The sequence below is a fragment of the Pongo abelii genome, chromosome 7 (assembly GCF_028885655.2).
Source record: "Pongo abelii isolate AG06213 chromosome 7, NHGRI_mPonAbe1-v2.0_pri, whole genome shotgun sequence".
Lineage (NCBI taxonomy): Eukaryota > Metazoa > Chordata > Mammalia > Primates > Hominidae > Pongo > Pongo abelii.
Window position 1 is genome coordinate 6,491,865 of NC_071992.2, and position 21,927 is coordinate 6,513,791.

The window sequence follows — 21,927 nt, forward strand, 5'->3', positions numbered from 1 at the left end:
ATACTTTACACACAAGTATCAGGAAATTCAAAAGTCGGAGCAATTACTTTCAGTGGGAATTAAAAAAAATTTACACACATAAAATTGATATTGGAATGACCTCTACAATGATTACAAAGGATAAAATTCCACATTATCTATTGAAGAGTGTTGTTTTTGTTTTTTTCAGAATGAACAAAGTGAACTTGATATTTTAATAGATGAATATGAGTACAGTCTCTTGTTAGCAGAGTTTTACTTGTGTAGAACCCGTATAACTTGCATATATCCCAAAGTTATCTCTGGAAAGGAATTTTTCCTAGGTGTCTTTTAAGGTTCTTTCCAGTCTTAATATTTTGCATACTACATTGTAAAATAATTTCATATTCAAATTTTTGAAGCTTAGAAGAAATTTCTCTTTGGATAGTGTTAAGTGTATATTTTTACATGTTAAAATTATGGATTATTCAGCCTTCAGAAGGCTTTTCAACCCTTGACTCTTGCATAGTGCCTTGTATGAGTAAATACTAATTGTTTAAATGTGTTATTAATATTAGCATTATTAGTCTTAATTCTGTATCTTGGAAGTAGGAAAGTAGGATGTGGAGGAAAATAAATGTTAAAAATAAGAGTTATTTCTTCGGCCTTAGCTCTAGACAAAATTTGACACAAGCCAAGTTTCTCCTACAGTGTTTTCATAGTCCACTTCTTCATCTCTCCCTTTCCTAGTATTTAAGTTACATGTGTCCTTATACTGTCTTGCCCTGGATCTGGCTCCAAAGTGATCATATTAGACATTTTCTTCTCTCTTCCCTCAGTATCAATACTTTTCCTTAATCTTGCTTATCTCTGTTGAGTAGCTGAAGGCTGTGATTTAACTAATTCACACTGAGAGGTGAGTGATCATTTACTGGCTTTCATTGATGTGTTTGCATTTTGATGGTATTATTAATCCAAACTAATTTCCAAATGGTAAAATTTCAGATAACCGAAAGATAAAAATGTGGGGGCTGTCAGATTCATTTCTGTATTTGATCATTTTGTGAAAACGAAGTCAATGAATTGTGTGTGTACTGAGGTTGGGAGGAAAATGAGAGAGGAAGATATATGGCTTTCACAGGGAAATGCTGTGGACCAAATTGTGTCCTTTGACGCCCACATTTATTTATTGAAGCTCTAACCCTCAATGGGATAACATTTGGATAGGGTGATCTTGGGAAGATAATTAGGTTTAGATGAGGTCTTGAAGATAGGGGCTTCATGATGGGATTAGGACCATTATAAAAAGACCAGAGAACTGGCTTCCTCTCTCTGTGCCATGTGAAGACAGCAAGACGGTAGCCTCCTTCAAGCCAGGAAGAAAGCCTTCACCAGAACCCCACCATGGGGGCACCCTGATCTCGGCCTTCAGGCCACCCAATCTGTGATATTTTGTTATGGTAGCCCCAGCCTAAGAAGACAGACATTCATCCAACTGGGGTGTGTTGGAGGAAGAGCAGCTAAAGGGTGCATGTTAGTTGGAATTTCTTGGAGACATTCAAAATAGATGGCCATTAGGTAGTTGGATATATCCAGCCATACCTCAGCTGGGAGGTCTAGACAAGGTACAGAGAATTAGGTCTCTTCAGTAATGGATGACTTTATGGGAAGTGATGAAATCACCTTGGGGAGTGAGAAGGGAGCTGATGACAACCAATGAAAAAACCACACTTAGGAGCAAACATGAAAAAAGAGTCATCCAAGAAGTGGGAGAGTCAGGAAGAGGAGAGTAGGTGTTTGTTTACAGACCCCCAGCCAAAAATGGAGTCCAACTAATCTTTCCACAGATGTTTTCAGAAGTACTTTGCACTCTCAACTGCTTTGGGTTTACCGATGTCATTGTTAAAACACACTGGCAAATTACTGTGGCAGAGTTTATGAAATGTTTTAAATAAATCATTTACTTAGATCATTTTTTGACTGCAGGATTTGTGAAATTGTGAAAACATGTTGTTAACAATATCAGTCTTTCTTAAGTTTTAAAAGATTGTGTTGCATTTCTTAGAACTTTATGTTTATAAAATGCTTTACAGCCTGTTTCGTTGTTTGGCAAGAACTGAGGCAAGTGGCTATTATAAAACTTTTATTGAATACACTAGGAAGCTGCAAATTTATTCATGACTCAATAACAGAGCACTACGTCCCAAATTATATCTCTAGTCCACTGCTTTTCTGATTTTGACACACTCATGCTTCAAGTAAATATTTGTTATTTAAAAAGGAAAATAAGTGCATAGTAGATATAATTAATAATTCTAATTATTTTTAATCTTAAAGATGAAAAGGAGATTGCATTCATATTCTACCCCAGGGGATAAAGTGGGCCTGGGCGAAAAGTCAGTGCAAGTCAACCATAAAAGATACCTGAGGAGGTACGGGATCAGTCAGGATGTGACTGGTTTGAGTCTCCAGTGGATTCTGTATTAGGGATTATGGCAAAGAGTGTAGGTTGGTAGGTTTGTGGTTTAGAACTGGACCTTAAAATCTGTCCAGGGCCCAGGCTGCAAATAACAACTAGCTTGAATTCAGGAAAGTATTAACATTTTTATTCTACATCCTTTTTCACTGAGATAGGACCCTGTTTTTGAAAAGAGTGACAGTTTTTACCTTAGACTCTCCAAACTTAGTTATAGCTGGCTTTATAGCATTTTATCTGCAAAGAAGTCTTTCTCATGTTACGTGATTTTTAATTTCTGAGGGCACTGATGTTAATTTCACTTTGCATTATATTTATTCATCTGCGTCTACATTGTCTATTGGGTTGTGAGCTCCCTAAGTGTGGGACTATATCTTGTGCATTTTGCATCCCCAGTGGGTAGATCATTAGCTATTTGTTAATCATTAGGTAATCAACAGTGCAGTTTGGCCATCACCTGACTGAGGTTCTAGTACCCCCTAGGCTGCTACATAACTTTTGCATCAAAGTTTGCATTATACCATTGAGACCATGTTATGGTCCATGTTAGCTCCTCCTTCAAAATCCCATCTAAGTCATAAAGTAGGCAAACTGTTTGAAGGAGGAGGACGGGTGAGAGTAAGAGGCACCCTCTGAGGCCGTAGATGAGTCAAATCAAAGTACACATTTCACATTTCATTGTGGGTTACTTAGGCCTACACAGGTTAGCATCTAAGGAAACCACATTTCACTTGAATGAGTATCCTTTTGGTTTGTGTGTCTTCATGGCAAGATGCTGGTCTAAGGTGGAAACTTGGGGGGAGTAAAATCATCATCCATCATTTGTAGGTTGAAGCCTGAAGCTCTGTACTGAAGACTATTTTCTAGAAAATCTCAAACTGACCTCAAAACTTAGATTAATTATTGCCTCTAATATGGAACTGCCTACTCTGAAGAACTGTTCTTTGTCATTATTTTAAAATCTAAGAATTTAAGTTTGAAGAGTGCGTAAGTTATGGGAATACATTTTCTTACATTATCAAATGGACAGAGTTGATGCTGTAGGACATTGTAACCTGATTGTTACTGACCATTGAATTAAGTGAATTGCTTGGGATATTGAAATGTAATAAACTGAAAGTTCTAGATAGAGCTCAAAGAGCCAGACATATACAATTTATTTAAAAGTCCTATAACTTCCTGTTTCCATTATGCATAAATGTGATTTTTGTTTTGCTTAAGTTGTATTTAGTCCATGTAAAGTTCTAATTAATTTTTAATCCACTTGGGTTTTAGGTGTTAAAAATAGACCAACAAGGCATGATGTTTTAGATGACTCATGTGATGGCTTTAAGGACCTCATCAAACCTCATGAGGAATTGAAGAAAAGTGAGAGAGGCAAAAAGGTCAGTGTGTAAAAATATTATTTTAAACTTTCAAATGCTGATACATCATAATGTTCTTCTCTGGGTCAATGAAACATAAACCAGTCTATGTGACTTGTCTTTTATTTTAAAAAATTGATTATGGGTAAATGCTGGAAAACTCAGAATATGAAACTGAAAGCGTTGTTTGCATTCGAGACAGTTATTATTGATAGACCAAGCTTTCTCATATCACTTTGCTAATGCATTTCTTGTAAAAATGCCTGTAGCTTCTTTCAAGCAGAGAATGTTGGTTGTGCCAGTGTTTCTTGCCATTTTATAATCGGAATAAATATTTACTAGGTAGGAGGTGAAGAATCCAAACATTCATTCACTTTTGAACTAACCAAGGCTTGACCTCAAGCCATCAGAGTGAAAGGTTTATATGCTAACACTCAGGTACACCCTTCCCTTTGTGGTTTTGGCTTTAAAACCTTGCTCTTCCTCTAAAAGACTCCGCTTATCCTCTTACGTGAGTAATAGAATGAGGATTTTAAATTTTCTGATCATTCAATATCTACTTGCATTGCTTAAATTTAAAATTAGCCGTTCTATATTATACCTTGTGCCTCATTTTTATGAGGCCAAGGAAGTATAGTGTAGTGAAACCTGATTTCAGAATGGTAGAGAAAAACCATACCGATTGAAAAGCAACAGATGAAAAGAATGACAGAGTAGACGGGTCTGCATGCGGCTTCCAGGTCCTGATACTCAGGCTTGAACAGATGGGCGGCTGCATTTGACCTGTGGAAGAGAAACCTGACTCCTTTGCGTCTTATCTTGGCAATGGTTAAAAGACATTTAAAATTACACAGATTTCATGAAAGTTGGCAGTAACTTGTAGAAACTTAGATTTCTTTACTGGTGCTTTCTGGTTTGTCTCAGAAAAAAAAGTGTAGCAAAAAAATGGAAAGGAACCCTATTTCAGGTAAAGCAACAGATGTGGAGAGAGAGAGACTGTCAGGGTTCCATAACATACTTGTGGCATGGCAACACCAAGGCACCTGATCTACAATGGCGTTGCGCACCCTGACTCCACTGCAGCCTGCAGGACCTGCTCAGTGTGCTGCCTCCCAGGGGTGGGGCACTTCCTAGAACGCTGGCGACACTGTGGCTGAGTTTGTGTTTTGCGGCACTGTTTCTCAGTCTTCTTCCTACTGCTACATGGCCACTTGACCTAGTTCCTTTGGAAAGAAATAAAGAACCAGTTTCCTTTGCATCTACTACTGTTCCCGTGCCTCTCCTGCTGATGCGTCCCATGGCATCTGGTCCACAGCTCTGTTTTTTGCCCTCCCGCTTTACTGACCCTTTACCTTCTGCCAGTGTCTGCCCAGGGAAGCGGTGGTACCTCTCATCTCTATTGGTACTCTACGTTTTACCATGTCTGGCTTTTTTTTTTTAAGTGCTCAGTAAATACTGAGTGTTGAGTTACTTGTTACTCACCATAAAAATACTCCATCCTGTCTGATCAAAAGGCGTGAGGTTTGACTTTCTCATTTGCCCACAATGGAAGTTACTGTTTCAGACAAGTGGTATTGCCGCCCTGTGCCTGGGATAGCCCTGGACCTGATGGGCTGGGTCTGTGGAAGCACTGAGTTAGGGACAGGCATCCTGGGTGGGAGTGTGGCTCCTTCTTACTTATGAGGCATCTCATTGTAAATGGCATATGAATGGGAGATGGGTACCTGTTTGACCTTCTGGCACTCTTCTGTAGATCAAATAGTGTGTGCTCCATGCATATAAGGTGGTATTATTATCTTGAGTAATGATAAAAGAATGAGTGGTCAGAGAGGGACACAAAATACAAAATTATAAATACACACCTCCATATCTGCCTTCACCTGCTGTGCTCAGGAACAAAAATATTTTCATAGATTAAACTGCCTAACTTGCTCAAATTTAAGTCTTCTTTTAAAAATATTTTAAGAGTATTAGTAAACTTTGCCCTCGTAATTTAGAATGTCATTTCTGAAAGGGATCCACCACTTCTGGTTCTGTGTGAAGAATCACTCAAAGCAGGTTTTAAATGCAGATTTTCTGGGCCAGGCATGGTGGCTCATGCCTGTAATCCCAGCACTGTGGGGCGGGCAGATCACTTGAGGTCAGGAGTTTGAGACCAGCCTGGCCAACATGGCAAAACCCTGGCCAACATGGCAAAATCCCGTCTCTATAAAAAACACAAAAATTGGCCAGGCCTGGTGGTGGGCACCTGTAATCCCAGCTGCTCAGGAGACTGAGGTGGGAGAATCACCTGAACACAGGAAGGAGAGGTTGCAGTGAGTCGAGATCATGCCACTGCACTCCAGCCTGGGCAACAGAGTGAGACTGTGTCTCAAAAATAAATAAATGCAGATTCTCTGGCCCCACTTGAGACCCTCCTGGCCAGCAGCTCCCGACCCCAGTGCGGCACCCTGTCCTTAACATGGAGGGGACCAACACCTAGTGAGGGCGAAGACTATACCTTCTGTATTGCGTCTCGCCAATAGCAGAAGGAGCAAGACCTAGGTTTCCCCTCTTTCACAGGATTTTCTTCCTAATCCATTCCTCATTACAGTTCACCACACAGTCTTTGCTTGAATGAATCAAAAACTCCTAATGCCCTAGGGTAGTGCTTCCTGACTGGGCTGCGCATTGGACTTACCTGGGGATCTGTAAGGTACGTGGCTGCCTGGCCCCAACCCCAGACATGCTGGTGTCATTAATATGGGGTGCACCCTGGCCACTAGGATTTTTTTAAACTCCTGAGGTGATTCTAATGCAAAGCAAAGTTTGGAAATTACTGCCTTGGGACTTTAGTAGAATTTAAACAAGTAATTTATCCTAGAAGAAGTTTCATTTGTTTCTAAACATTTCTCATGTAAACTTGTTTCATTTTTAGACTCTAAAATTAAAGACCAAGGCTTAATTAAAGTCCTGATTTGTGGGCCGGGTGCGGTGGCTCACACCTGTAATCCCAGCACTTTGGGAGGCCAAGGTGGGCAGATCATGAGGTCAGGAGATCAAGACCATCCTGGCTAAGACGGTGAAACCCCGTCTCTACTAAAAATACAAAAAAACAGCCGGGCATGGTGGCGGGCGCCTGTAGTCCCAGCTCCTCGGAAGGCTGAGACAGGAGAATGGCATGAACCCCGGAGGTGGAGCTTGCAGTGAGCTGAGATTGCGCCACTGCATTCCAGCCTGGGTGACAGAGTGAGACTCTGTCTCAAAAAAAAAAAGAAAAAAGAAAAAAAAAAAAGTCCTGATTTGTTTGCTTAAAGGTTGAGTGAGTGTTTTAGGAGCGCAAATTAGATAGCAATATAGATGAAGGACCATGGTTTATTATTTTACAGGTTAGAAGAAAGAATGATATAAATTTCTTAAAAGGCAACATTAAATTTATTTTATTTTATTTTATTTTTCTGAGATGGAGTATCACTCTGATGCCCAGGCTGGAGTGTACTGGCGTGATCTCGGCTCACTGCAACCTCCGCCACCCGAATTTAAGTGATTCTCCTGCCCCAGCCTCCTGAGTAGCTGGAACCACAGGCACCCGCCAGCACGCCTGGCTAATTTTTTAAGTTTTTTGTAGAGATGGGGTTTCACCATGTTGACCAGGCTGGTCTCGAACTCCTGACCTCAAGTGATCTGCCTTCCTTGGCCCTCCCAAAGTGCTGGAATTATAGGCACTAGCCACAGCACCTAGCCAGCAACATTAAATTTTAAATATATAACTTCCCAGTAGTTTGAGATCTTTTGATATGAGCATGGAGAGAGAAGTTTATGTTGATATTTTTAATGAGTCCACAGAAACACTAAAATTTAGTTTCCTGGTTTTAAAAGTATACAGTGGAATTGTGGAAGGATTGAATTGGTGAATTAAAATTAGAAGCTTCTGACTAGCAGCTTACAAATATAATGTTAGTATCTCAACCGTTCTTTTTTTCCCATTAAATAGGTTTTACCTGCTTATTTTGTTCCTTGATTTCAAGATAAACTGTGTTAAACTGAAATTTGGAACTTAACATGGCCCTTTTTTTTTTTTGAGATGGAGTCTCGCTCTGTCACCCAGGCTGGAGTGCAATGGCACAATCTCGGCTCACTGCAACCTCCGCCTCCCGGGTTCAAGCGATTCTCCTGCCTCAGCCTCCCAGGTAGTTGGGACTACAGGCGCATGCCACATATTTTTATGTATAAGGACATATTAAGGTATTAGATTCTATTAAGCACAAAATTGGTTCTGTTTCCTAAAGAAAAAAAAATCTTGTAATTGAATATTAATGTTGAAAAAAGGAGAGTTTACAGGAAATATCTTTCACCAGCTAATGACTGAAGCAATGCCACTACTGGAATGGAGAACAGTAAGGTCTGGGCCTGACATTTTTATGTTTTCACGTGAGAGCCAGCCTACATGCTATTTCTGTAGTGAGGAAAATGATTTGAAACTCAGATGTGTCTCGTGGCCCTAATGACTTTATTTTCTTTTTAGTTTTAAATTTGAAGTAGCACTTACAGGTAATGTCCTATCTGGGCAGCCCTGCAGACAGGACTGTCAGTCGATGAGAGCTGTCAGTCATGAGTTCTGAGTAATGTGAAGGTGGTGAGAAGGTACAAAGGCGAGAAAGGTGGGAAAGCCTGGAGCCTGTGGGAAAGCCTGGAGCCTGTGCGAAGAGCAGCACGGCCTTGGTGTGGCCCGCGGATGGATGAGGAACCGCGAGAAGAGAGATGCTGACTTCGGCTACGGCCTCTGGGGTTAGACTGTTCTCATCCTTGGTTTTCTGTAGGTTCATTGTGATTGTTATACCAGAGTATTGTTTTTGTTGTTCACTTACTTGAGAGTCACAGGCCTTCCTGTCTTTGATCTGTTCTGGAAACTTCTCCGCTGTGATTTCTTCTGCCTGTTTTTTCACGCCTCCATTGCTGGGAACGCAATCTCATGTGCTATCCTTTGCTTCTATAGCCCATGTCTCATGATTTTCCTCTATTTCTTTCCTCTTGTATCTCCTTATTTCATTCTGGATGTCTTCTATTGATTTCTTTTCCATTTCACCTTTGACTCTTTTTTAAGTCTATTCTGATGCTAAATCCACATATTGAGTTTTAACATGTATTATTTTTCAGTCCCTGTTATTCCATTTTATTTTTTTTAATTATTTTTTGTAGAGAGGGGGGTCTCTCCACGTTGGCCAGGCTAGTCTCAAACCCCTGGTCTGAAACAGTCCTCCTACCTTGGCCTCCCAGAGTACTGGGATTATAGGCGGGAGCCTTCATGCCCTCTATTAGATTTATAAAAACCATTTCCAGTTCTTTGCCAAAATTATTAATCCTGTCTTTTATTTATTTGAACATATTACGCATATTTCTTTTGAAATAACTCCCTTTTCTGGCTCCCCTTAATTTCTGTTTTTCTTATCTGTTGTTTTCAGTCGTATGTTCCGTATCTAATATGCCTGGTTAGTTTGTCTTTATCTTCCTAGCAGGGACTGAGATGATCTGGAGCTGGGGTTCTGTCTCTGTGAGGCTGGCTGTCCCCAGGGAGTGTGGGCTTCTCACGCTGGTTCACCTCTTCTTCCATGGGTTTCTTCTTCCATGACTCACTGACTTAGTAGCTGGGCAACGTCTGCAAATAGCTGGGGCTTGTTTGTTTGTTTGCATCCTGTCCAGCTTTTCTGAGGGCTCACAGTGAGGAGGCTATTTCAAACTACTTAGTCCACCATTCCTGGAGACGATGGGTGAATTTTAATGGCCACTTAAGAAAACTTTTCTAAATAGAGTTTTGGTGTGAATCCTTCCCTGAGAAGAGAGCAGTAAGAGGCCAAGTCAAGAGAAACGATTTTTGAGATGAACACTTAGGTCAGTTTGCAAAAGACACACTAAACACCTGTAATGACATTAATTCAGTTTCTCTTAAAGAGTGAAAAAAAATATGATTCCATGAAGAATTATAGAATCTCAGAGCTGTAACTTCCACCAAATTTTTTTTTGGTGTAATGCCCATTTTAAATGGCAAAAATCACTCTATAAATCAGTCAGAAAAAGAGTCTGGTTTTTTTAGACTTATTTTAAATATACTTGTTTCAAATTTGTTGAGACTTTTTTTTTTTTTTTTTTTGAGATGGAGTCTCGCTTTGTTGTCCAGGCTGGAGTGCAGTGCCAATCTTGGCTCACTGCAACCTCCACCCCGCCAGGTTCAAGTGATTCTTGTGTCTCAGCCTCCTGAGTAGCTGGGATTATAATGCCCGGCTAATTTTTCTATTTTTTTTTTTAGTAGAGTCAGGGTTTTGCCATGTTGGCCAGGCTGGTTTTGAACTCCTGACCTCAAGTGATCTGCCCGCCTCAGCCTCCCAAAGTGTTGGGATTACAGGCGTGAGCCACCATGCCCGGCCTGTTGAGACTTTATTTTGAGGATCCAGTTAAGCAGTTTTGTTACCTCTGTAATCTTAGCTTGCAGCATGTAGGTCATTGACATTGATAATTATACATCTTTTCAGAGGGAGAAATAGAAAATATTATGACAAATTTTGACCTGTTTTCTTTGTTACTTGTTGAATATCGTCAGACACAGAACCCAAAGAAGCTATGTATAGATACCAGCACTCTGGTAGAAATACATGAATATATTTTTTTTTCTCCAAGTATTTGGCTAATTCTACTACTTCTGGATTTTGTTGTTCAAAATATTGATTATTATCTTCAGCAAAGTTTTTAATGCGAGTTATCAACAGGATAGCTTTTTATAAGTGGCTAAGTTTTAGAATCTCATTTTGGAGCCATCTCTGCCAATCCAGCTTGTTGCATGTGAAGGCAAGCTGTGGGTCAGAGCACAGAAATGTTTACAGAGGCTTTCCTAAGCCTGGAGGCCTGGAGAGATATGAAGGAACAAATAGAGCATACTTATTTTGATAGTGGTTTAAAAAAATTAAAGAATTACACACCAGATAGAATGCTTAAATTCCTAAAAGTTTCTCAAATAGGGTGCAAAACAAATAAGTAATAGCTTGCATATGCTCTGATAGTTGCTTGGTCTTACATCTTTGCTAGAATATGAGCCCATAAGGACATAGTCTATATCCTGTTAGTCTCTTAATACTCAGCAGGATATAACATCACAAACAAAATAGGTGCTCAGTAAATATTTTCTGAGTAAATAAGAGATGCATTAATTTCCCTTTTACTTTCTCAGTGAACATGTTTAAAACATTTCTGGTGTTCTTAACCATCACTCAGTAATGATGGAATCATCATCATGTACTTCACTTATTTTTGAATATTCTTCCTAAACTTGAGAGACGGTCTTCTTTCAGTAAAAGATAGATTCTCTTCTCCAAGGCTGTGCATGGCAGTGCAGTGTTGCTAAAGCGTTGCCCCCAGAGCTAGATGCCTGGGTTCAATCCCAGCTCTGCTACTCACCTGCTCTGTGGGTTCCATGGTGTTGAACAAATTACTTAATATCTGTGCCTCTACTTCCTTGTGTATAAAACAGGGATAATATTAATAATAGTACCAGTCTCCTCAAAGGGTTTGTGCTAACTAATTGAGTTGAAACATGCAAAGAGTTTAAGATACTACCTGATATATAGAAGTGCTCAAAAAATGTTAGCTATTTTCTTCAGCACAAACTTGGGTGAGGGTCATGTCTGCATATTGACTGTGCTTTGTTTTGCGGCTATAACTTGGAGTAGGTCTCTCTCACCTGCCTCCTCTTTTCCCACTCCCAGAGACCACCATGTGTCTTTAATGAAAATGACCCTTAAAACTCCGGGACAGTCCACACTGTGTCTCTTGTTGGACTTACTGACCACAGGCATGCCAGGGCCAAAAGAGAGTCTTGGGCATGGGGTGAGGATAGGAGTATAGCCTTTTCTAAAAGCTCCTCCAGTGATTCTGAGCTGATGGTCATTCTCCCATTGAGAACCTTTGTTTTGGGGGTGAGATGTAGGCCATTAGCATGAAATTGTGCTCTGTCATCTCACCCAGGAGGCAGAAGACTGAGTTCTGCGGTCAGAAATGCCCGCTTGGGGGATCTGCTTCCTCAGTTTTCGAGAGATGCTTTCCTCATCTCCAGTATCATTAGAACTTTCCTGAAAGAACTGAGATCTTTGTGAGTTGTGATAGGGTACTCACAGCTGTCATTTATTGAGCATTGTGACCTCTTTTTAGATTGAGTTTTCTATTTCTCAGTCATATGGCGATGCTGAAAAGAAAGTATATTTCAGAGAGCTCCAATCATGTCTTTATTGCGGAGGCAGTAGATTGGGAATTACAGCTCATTTGGGTCTGGCTTCCCCAGAGAAGGAGCCTTGCAGTGGAAAGAAGATAAAAGGGTCCCAGTGGTGGGAATAAAAAGAGTACTAGATCCCCAGAGGGTGGGAAAGGCCTAGCCCAGATGCAGTGTGGCCAGGCCAGCTAGGGGCAGGAGGAAAGAGAGCTGCAGGGACACAGATGCCTTCCTGAGCAGAGAAAATAGAATACTTGAGCCACTTTTCATGTAAAATGGATTATTTTCCTGCCGTTTCCTGTCCTTCAAGTAAAAGGTCCTGGAATGAGTACTTCACTGCTGTAATGGAGACACTGATATTTTATGAATGCAGTTTACAGTTTGCAGTAATGCCAGGCCTTTGGCTGTTTTCCATTAGATGGTGCACTTGGCTGGAAGCATCTACTCTTGTAGCTTTGATTTTAAATTTAACTTTCAAGTTGAAAGAGCAGTGACTCATCCAAAGGACAGGTGATATTTATTTATTTTTTCTTGAAAATGCAGCGCGGGTATGTTGTTATCACACGTTTAGGGGAATTGCCACACTTCCTCGAGGATGACACCCTTTGTAAATAGCCATGTAAATCATTTCCATTGTTCAGACCCGCTGTACGCAGAAAGATAGGGCCTTTAGTGCCGACCAGCCGGCCGGTGAGCTCTGTAAGATCGAAGGTGCCCTTGGTATCCAACACAGCTGTTTCAGTGATCTGTAATTGCTTTGATAAATCATTTTTGGCAGAGTGTACCCAGAGCTGGCAGTGGCGGGTAATGTGCTCGTTGTAACAGGTGTGGGGTCCATCAGCAGATGTTGCTTGATGAAGCCATTTAAAAAACAGCTGCCTCTTGATAGCCTAACAGTTGCTTTCAGCCCCCATTAGCACGTTGTTTTTTTTTTGTTATGTATGAGAGAAAATATTTCTACAGAAAACATTAAATAGGATCTTCAAAGAACTCTATCATTTTAAAAATGTGTTTTATTTGTTCAATAACTGATTTTGCATGCATTGTAAATGTGTGGTTCAGAAATTGTCAAATGTGTTTTGGACTGGATGTGGTAGAAATGAGGACCAGCCAGGGTGGATCTCCTGTGCCTCAGTGGTCATCTTTGGCCACATAAAGGTAGAGGCCACGGACGGAGGACATATCCCACTGGGAGACCCACAGGCGCTGAGAGAGGAGCTAGCCTAAGAAATCTATTTAAGATCCGCTGCTTTGGTCAGATGTGGTGGCTCACGCCTATAATCCCAGCACTTTGGGAGGCCAGGGCAGGTGGATCACCTGAGGTCAGGAGTTTGAGACCAGCCTGGCCAGCATGGCAAAACCCTGTCTCTACTAAAAATACAAAAAATTAGCTGGGTGTGGTGGTGCACACCTGTAGTCCCAGCTACTCGGGAGGCTGAGGCAGGAGAATCACTTGAACCCAGGAGGTGGAGGTTGCAGTAAGCCAAGATCATGCCATGGCACTCCAGCCTGGGCAACAGAGCAAGATTCCATCTCAGGAAAAAAAAAAAAAAAAAAAAAAGAAAAGTTCTGCTGGTAGGCATTCTATACACTGAGCAAAGGCGAGATGTGCAGGCCCAATTTAAATAGTTACAGCTGCTAGCTCCTAAGGTCTGGCTTACCACATGCACCATTTGGGGGAGTCAGCTTAATGATAGTAAACTGTGCTAAATTCGTCTAGAAATATCCAATTAATCTGTTTGAGATATTCAGAAACTCAATAGCTTGCTGAAGTAGCAAACTTGAATCCTTATTTTTATTTTAAAAGGGAGTAAAGGGACTGTAGATAAGTAAAAGGTGCTCTGCACTGTGCCTCTCTGGTATGAGTCCCTCTCCTTTAGGCAGCAGCCACTTCCCGCGGAGCTGTTCACGCCAAGTGACCCTGCCACCACGCTGCTCCCACCACCCCATGTCCACCCCGTCCTCGGACGCCTGGTCTCAGCATATCACCGGTATTCTCTTCCTCTTACCAGTAATTAGTTTGAGACTGTGACTCACTTCTGTCCAACAAGATGTAAAGGGAAGTCTTCCTGGGAGGTTTCTGGAAAGTGTTCTCTCACTTGTGATAGCCCTGGGAAGAAATGCTCCCCGGGTCCTCAGAGCTTTGTTGTGGCTGGACGCATCTCCTGGAACTGCGACAGCGGAGGAGGAAGCCAAGAGAGTGAACCAAAGAAAGGAAGGGCAGAGGGCGGGGGAGGCCTGCAAACCTTACGGCTTGTTTCCACTGACATCAGAGACTCATGTTAATAAGGAACAAGTGGCTTCGTTTGTTATGCTCCTCAGACACAGGGTAAGGTAGACACACAGAAATGCACAGCTGTATGTATTTGTCCTGAAGGCTAGAATTTACTTTAAATGTGAGTGGTTTTCCCAGGAAGGTTTTATGTCTGTTCTCTTGAGGAACAATTATTTCCTCCCCAATTTTATCTATGTATCCATCCATCCATCCATCCATCCATCCATCCATCCATCCATCCATCCCGTACAGAGCCTCGCTCTGTCGCCCAGGCTGGAGTGCAGTGGCGCTATCTCGGCTCACTGCAACCTCCGCCTCGTGGGTTCAAGTGATTCTCCTGCCTCAACCTCCTGGGTAGCTGGGACTACAGGCGCATGCCACCACACCTGGCTAAGTTTTTGTATTTTTAGTAGAAATGAGGTTTCACCATATTAGCCAGGATGGTCTCAATCTCCTGACCTCATGATCCGCCCACCTCGGTCTCCCAAAGTGCTGGGATTAGAGGCGTGAGCCACCGCGCCCAGCCCTTTTTTTGTGTTTTAGTAGAGACAGGGTTTCACCATGTTGGCCAGGATGGTCTGATCTCCTGACCTCATGATTCTCTCACCTCGGCCTCTCAAAGTGTTGGGATTACAGGCGTAAGCCACCGCGCCCGCCCTAATTTTTGTGCTTTTAGTACAGACGGGGTTTCACCATGTTGGCCAGGTTGGTCTCAAACTCCTGACCTCAAGTGATCCACCCACCTTGGCCTTCCAAAGTGCTGGGATTACAGGCTTGAACCACCGCGCCCAGCCCTCAATTATATTTATTTCTTTGCCTTTCCTTACGTCTTTAACTCTTCACACTTTTAAAAAAGTTATTGCCTTCCAAATAATATTTAGGAATATAAATTATTTGATATTAATCCAGGGTAATTTCAATTTGTTTTTAAAAATGGGGAATAAAAACATGATTATTCAGAAGGGGTTAAATAGAATGACAAAAACTGCAATTCAGAATTAGTGAGGCGTTGTAATAGCGTTTGTTAAAAAAATTATGAGGCATTTAAAATAGATTTTTGGCATATCCTTTTGTGACTTTTGGATATGACTTAAGACTTAGTTTATATATCAATAGTGAGTCTCTATAGGAAAAGAATATAATATTCAGTGACTGTCAAACCAGTGACTGGAGCAGCTTGGTATGAACCACTTCTTATTCTGGTCTCCCTTATCAGTGATTTTCAGTTTTGAAAACTTTTTTGAAGTTTTGTTGTCTTATTTTTCTGCAGAAATACCTTCTGCTTTTCATTTTAAAGTATATTTGCTATTTATTTGCAATCTAGTTCTCATCATTGAAAGCAGTACTAAAATCTTATCCCAGAATTTATAGGTTGTGTCTTTTGTCCTTTTTTTGTTTTTGGTATTTTTTTGTCACTTTACTTCCTCAGGTGAAGTTTTAACAAAAATGAGGGACCATGGATAGGAAAGTAGGAATCAAACAGTTTACAGGGTTGAAGTTGTGGTATAATTCTTTTTTGTTGTTTTGTTTAAAGACAGGGTCTTGCTCTGTTGCCCAGGCTGGAATGCCATGGCGAGATCATAGCTCACTGCAGCCTTGATTTCCTGGGCTCAAGTGATCCCTCCAGCCTTGGCCTCATGAGTAGCTGAGACTCCAGGCAGGTGCCACCATGCTCAGCTAATTTTTTTTGTTTGTTTTAGAGATGGGATTTGGCTGTGTTGCCCAGGCTGGTCTTGAACTCTTGGCCTCAAACCATCCACTCCCCTGGGTCTCCCAAAGTGCTGGGATTACAGGCATGAACCACCATGCCTGGCCCATGGAGTAATCCTTTTGGAGCTGGAAGGTAGAGGTGTGTATGTGCCTGTTTCTCAAAATAGTAGCACTAGCCAGGAAATCCATGAATTTGCATATTTTTCCCCAAGTTCAGCCCATTTGCTTTGGTGAGTTTGGGGTTATACTTAGAGTGGGTAGTATAAGGAGTTTCTGCCCTACACCTTAGCTTAAGCAATTTGAGCACATTGCTTTTTGAGTTCACCACCAAGGATCCAGAGCTCAGAGGTGGTCTTTCCTCTGCAGATAAGAGTGCACCCTGCCTGCACCTCACGGTCTTGGGCTCTGTGGCTTCTCTCCTCCTGCCACTGCCCCTTATTGTGGGTAGGCTGGAATTCCCTATGGTCCTTTGTTTGGGGAAGGGGGATGCTTGGATGTTCCCGGGTGTCACCTGTGCGTGCCCCCTATGCTGTCCTCCCACCTGCCCTGTCCTGCAAGCATGGCCTGCACCCTTCTCCCACACACCCGGACCCCAGGCTTATTCTTACTCTCCCTGGCCAGCCCCTCTTCTTGGAGAGGAGAAAGGATGATGTGAAAATAAGATCTAACGTTGGGGGTCCCCAGCGACTTCCACAAGGAGCAAGGAGCTAGGTGCATATGTAGACCCCGTGGGAGCTTTAGTGTTAGATACCGAGTTTGCTAGATGAAACATCTTTTTAATTAAGGTGGTGCAGATGTATTGTTTGAACGTTTTAGACACTAATGATGAACTACTTGGATGTACATTTTTCTGGTTTTTTTTTTTTTTTGCTATGAAAATTAGAAAAAATATTTATCCAAGATAGTAAGTATTGAAAACTGATATTGATGCTGTATGGATCACTATTATTGTATTATTTGAGACTGTTTGGAAAAGGTATTATAGTTTTTAGAAAAAGCAACCTGAATATTAAAAGTCTCTGAATTTGAGTAAAAAACAGTCCACATAAGGGGAAAAATATATAAGGAAGGACAATGAAATTATGAAACTGTTACTATAAGAAAGCTAAAGGCTGAGCACAGTGGCTCATGCTTGTAATCCCAGCAATTTGGGAGGCTGAGGTAGGAGGATCGCTTGAGGCCAGGAGTTCAAGACCAGCTTGGGCAAAGGAGTGAGACCTCATCTCTACTAAAAATAATTTTTTTAAAATATTAGCTGGACATGATGGTGGCCACCTGTGGTCCCAGCTACTAGGGAGGCTTGAGACCAGGAATTCGAGGCTGCTCTGAGCCATGATTGTACCACTGCACTCCAGCCTGGGCTAGAGTGAGACCCTGTCTCAAAAATAAACAAACAAAAAAGAAAGTTAAAGATTTTAGTCTCAATTTTCTACATTGAACCCATCTTTAGATCATAGAATGTATAAAATTAAAAATGGGGGAATATCAACATTATTATATTTAATGTTATAGCTTATTATTTATTTAATAAGCTACTTGTTTAAAGATCTGGGGTCTCTTGGATCCACAGACTGAGTCTTTCTGAAGGTGCTTTACATGATATAGCTGCCAGGGATCTAGGTCATATAATATCCTCAGGATGGGATTTGAAGACATTTTTCCAGAATTTATCTTTTGTCATATTGGATTTTATTTTTAAAAATTTCCTCTATAGTCAAAATTTATATAAATGTATGATTCTGATAGTAGCGTATATATTTAGATGGGCTTATACTGGGCATGAACAAGGTTAATAATCTTTGTGAATATGTGGGTTATCTCCTTATTTTACTTATTCTTAAGGAAAATTAATTTCACTGTTTACCAAAGAACTGATACCTAAACCCAAAAGATTTCAAAGAATGTTTTATTTTTAAAATATTTCTATTTATCACTAATAAAACGAGTATATCTGTTTAACTTGACCCATCTTTGGTCTTACTAAAACAAAATCAGCTCGACTGTTTCCCAAATAATCATCCATTCAATACTCCTTTTCCCTCTCTCTCCCTGCTCCCTCATCTCTACTCGTTTAGAACTTTCAGAACATTCTTTTGTGTAGATACCGTGTTTCATGTTTGTTATTGTTTCTCACTGGTCAGTGGATTATTTCATGTGGCCACCTTTTTCACGTTTGCTCTGATTGCCTTTGGATGTGCCTGTGTGCTTTTCCTATTAAGGAGAAGAATCCTGCATGTTTTTTTCTCATTGAATAACAATGTTAAAAACAGAAAAGGGTTGTTTTTCTTCTTTGTAGTAGGCATTCTGTAGTAGATACCTTGACATACTTAAATTTGTGAGATGTGTCCAGATGAATGGAAGAGTAGTATCTCATATTAATATATTGCTAATAATAAGATAAAGGTTTCAGCTTCCTGGAGCCGTCCATATAATAGAATTTGTACTTGTTTTTTCATTTCTGAGATGATCCTCATACTTTGGTTGTTTTTTTGTTTTTTTGTTTTTGAGACAAAGTCTCGCTCTGTCACCCAGGCTGGAGTGCAGTGGTGCGATCTCCGCTCACTGCAACTTCCGCCTCCCGGGTTCAAGCGATTCTCCTACCTCAGCCTTCTGAGTAGCTGGGATTACAGGTTGCCTGCCACCACACCCAGCTAATTTTTGTATTTTTAGGAGAGACAGGGTTTCACCATGTTGGCCAGGCTAGTCTCGAACTCCTGACCTCAAGTGATTCACCCGCCTTGGCCTCCCAAAGTGCTGGGATTACAGATGTGAGCCACCATGCCAGGCTCTGAGATCCTCGTACTTTTCACTAAAATGTTAAGATATATGCTTTATGCTTTTGCTGCCTCTCATGTTTCATGAATACAAGTAAACCCATGAGTAACTCATGAATACACATAAACTTCTGGGCCTCCAAACCATGCCCTGCTAGTGGCCATGCGACAGGAATCAGAGGCTGTACTTCACTTTGTGGTTGCTTTATTATTCCACCATTATAAGCTTTAGTAGAAAATGTAAAGAGGGTTGTTAAACTGAAGGAGTGTTGTCTCAAACCGAAGGAGAAAAGTAGTATTGCTGCTATAAGATGTGTATCAACTAAATGGTATCTTTTGTACCATCCAATTAGCAATTAGGGAAGTCCTTCTTTGCTCATACCATTCCAAAGGGAATCATCTTATTCTTTCTCTAAATCTCCTTACAATGGAGGCTGCTACAGTTTAAGTATCGCAGGTCCTTTTTTTCAGATTTCACCTGCAGTGCCTATAAATTTGGGGGAATGCCTTTTTTTGGGGGTGCCCAACATATTCAGTGGATCTTGGACCTACCACCAAGTGACCTTCCTTGCTCACCTGTAAGGCTGAGAACACCGTAAGCAAAGTACCAGGCTTGTTTCCCCAAGAGAGCTTTGTAAGCGTTTGGCGCCATAAAATCAACCTGAGGACTTAGGTGGCTGGTTATTTCTGAGTAAGTGAATATCACTGTCAAATATGACATTCCAGCAAAGGCCATGGTTGCATAGCCACTGTTTTCAGTTATGTCCTGGTAACTAGGAAGATGGACTGTTTTTTAATCTATGCAAATAATTATATTGCCCTGAAAAAAGGATACTCAATTACAGTTTCACAATTCTGGAGGCATCAGGGAGGGATAATAAGATACCATTCCAGATGTTTCCTTTCTGTTTATAAAAGCACAGTTGACTGAATTGTTATGAGATACAGACAGAGGGAGAAGAGAAAGGTTTCCTTATGTATCCAGAATATAGAGTGTTAAAATAGCAACAATACTGTCAACAAAAGCCACAGTCCTCCTTCAGTAGTTCATCTGGGCCTAGTCATTAATTTTTGTTCCACTTGATCTTGGGTTAGCAGTCTCATGAATCCATCTGCTTCTCAGTGAGGGTTATAGAAATCCTCTTCCCCTGGTGGGGGTCTCAGCATTATTTAGACAATGCCATAAGAAGCCTGTACCCAAAAATGCCCAGCATAGTTCTTCTCCACGGGGCTCTAACACAGCCCCCTCTTGGTCGAAGGTCAGTCACTCTGGCCTATAGCTGATTGCAGATGCTGATCAGGGAAGTGTCAGAGAAAAACAGAAATCTGTAGGTGACAAAAGATTTTTAATGGCTATGGTTATTGTATTACTGATAATTTTCAAAACTAAATTTATTGAGAGTTCATTACAAGAGTATTGGCAACTGATAAGTAAAATTAGTTATGGTATGCAAAGCAGAGTCAACCCAAAAAAGTTCTAGATACAGCATCTAGAAACACCATAATTAACCTTATTTTAAAAGAACAGTGGATGTTACATCTAATTTATAAAAATGGAAGAACATAATCTTTACAGAAAAAATCTTCAGATATAACAAAATAGTCCCAAGACATAATATACAATGAATATGCCAAGCATGTAATTAGAATAGACCAAGAATATCACATAAAGAGGGTTAGTTTGGAGGGGACATAAACACCTATATATTAATAACATGTATTTAATCTAGCGCTTGCTAAGTATCTTTTTTGATTTGACAACTTGTCCCATATAACTTATCAATAGTAACACATCAAATGGATCTCCTAATTATTTTGAGCATCTGGTTTTTATTAAAGTAAAAGCACAGATACTTGTTATTTTCCAGGTATGTCTGGGGAATCTTAGACAGTTTTTTGTTTTGTTTTGTTTTTTTTAGATGGAGACTTACTCTGTCGCCCAGGCTGGAGTGCAGTGGCCCGATCTTAGCTCACTGCAACCTCCTCCTCCTGGGTTTCAAGCCATTCTCCTGCTCCAGCCTCCCAAGTAGCTGGGATTACAGGTGCCTGCCACCATGCCTGGCTAATTTTTGTATTTTTAGTAGAGATGGGGTTTTGTCATGTTGGCCAGGCTGGTCTCGAACTCCTGACCTCAGGTGATCCACCCACCTCGGCTTCCCAAAGTGCTGGAATTACAGGGATAAGCCACCGTGTCCAGCCTCAGACAGTTTTAAGTACAAAATATATCATTTAGGATTTGATTTGGGGAAGGCAAAATATCAAAAATTATCAAGAAATTTTGAATACGTGATTCCAATAGGATCATGTAACTTAGAAACAATATTTGACTACCTATTTAATCAAAGTGACTGTAAAAGATTTTAAAAGTAAACACAGAGGTAACATGATTGTAAAGAACCTTAGCTCTTTCCTAAGAGACAAGATTTCTTGAATACTCAAGGGCAAAATAAAGTCAATATAAACCATAGAAGGTTATTCTCATAAAACACAGAATCTTTGGAATCTAAGCCAATTATACAGAAAAAAGAATAAGCCTTTTTTTTTTTTAGGTGAATGTGGTAAACAGTAAGCCAAAGAAACAGGCTCATCAATATTGAGCAAACTTTTCTCTTTTTTTAAAAAAATCTTTAGTCTTTAGTTTTAAGAGATCATCTGCATTTTTTCTGTAATAAACTTAACAGATATCCACCTATTTCTTCAGATTTATTCATTCTTTAGCAATTTAAGCATTGAAATGACAGTTTTTGTCTCAATCCTTTTTTTTTTGAGACAGAGTCTGGCTCTGTTGCCCAGGCTGGAGTGCAGTGGCGCGATCTTGGCTCACTGCAAGCTCCGTCTCCCAGGTTCACGCCATTCTCCTGCCTCAGCCTCCCAAGTAGTTGGGACTATAGGTGCCCACCACCATGCCCGGCTAATTTTTTGTATTTTTAATAGAGACGAGGTTTCACCGTGTTAGCCAGGATGGTCTCGATCTCCTGAACTCGTGATCTGCCCACCTCGGCCTCCCAAAGTGCTAGGATTACAGGCGTGAGCCACCGCGCCCAGCCTGTCACAATCCTTAACAATGCTATATTTGTTGTATTTCAAATGTTTAGCTTTCTCATGAAGAAAAAGAAACATAGGCATAAACCTTTATA

The 21,927-nt window shown here is 40.8% G+C and overlaps 1 protein-coding gene across 8 annotated transcripts in view; it reads left to right on the plus strand.

Moving 5' to 3' along the window:
• MCPH1 (microcephalin 1) overlaps positions 1 to 21,927 on the plus strand; it is a 237,460-nt gene that overhangs the window by 45,490 nt on the left and 170,043 nt on the right. For all 8 annotated transcript variants that reach the window (XM_054561156.2, XM_054561157.2, XM_024251035.3 and 5 more), the window contains one exon: positions 3,710 to 3,819. In XM_054561156.2, coding sequence (XP_054417131.2) covers positions 3,710 to 3,819 — 110 coding nt within the window. The remainder of the gene's footprint in view (positions 1 to 3,709; positions 3,820 to 21,927) is intronic.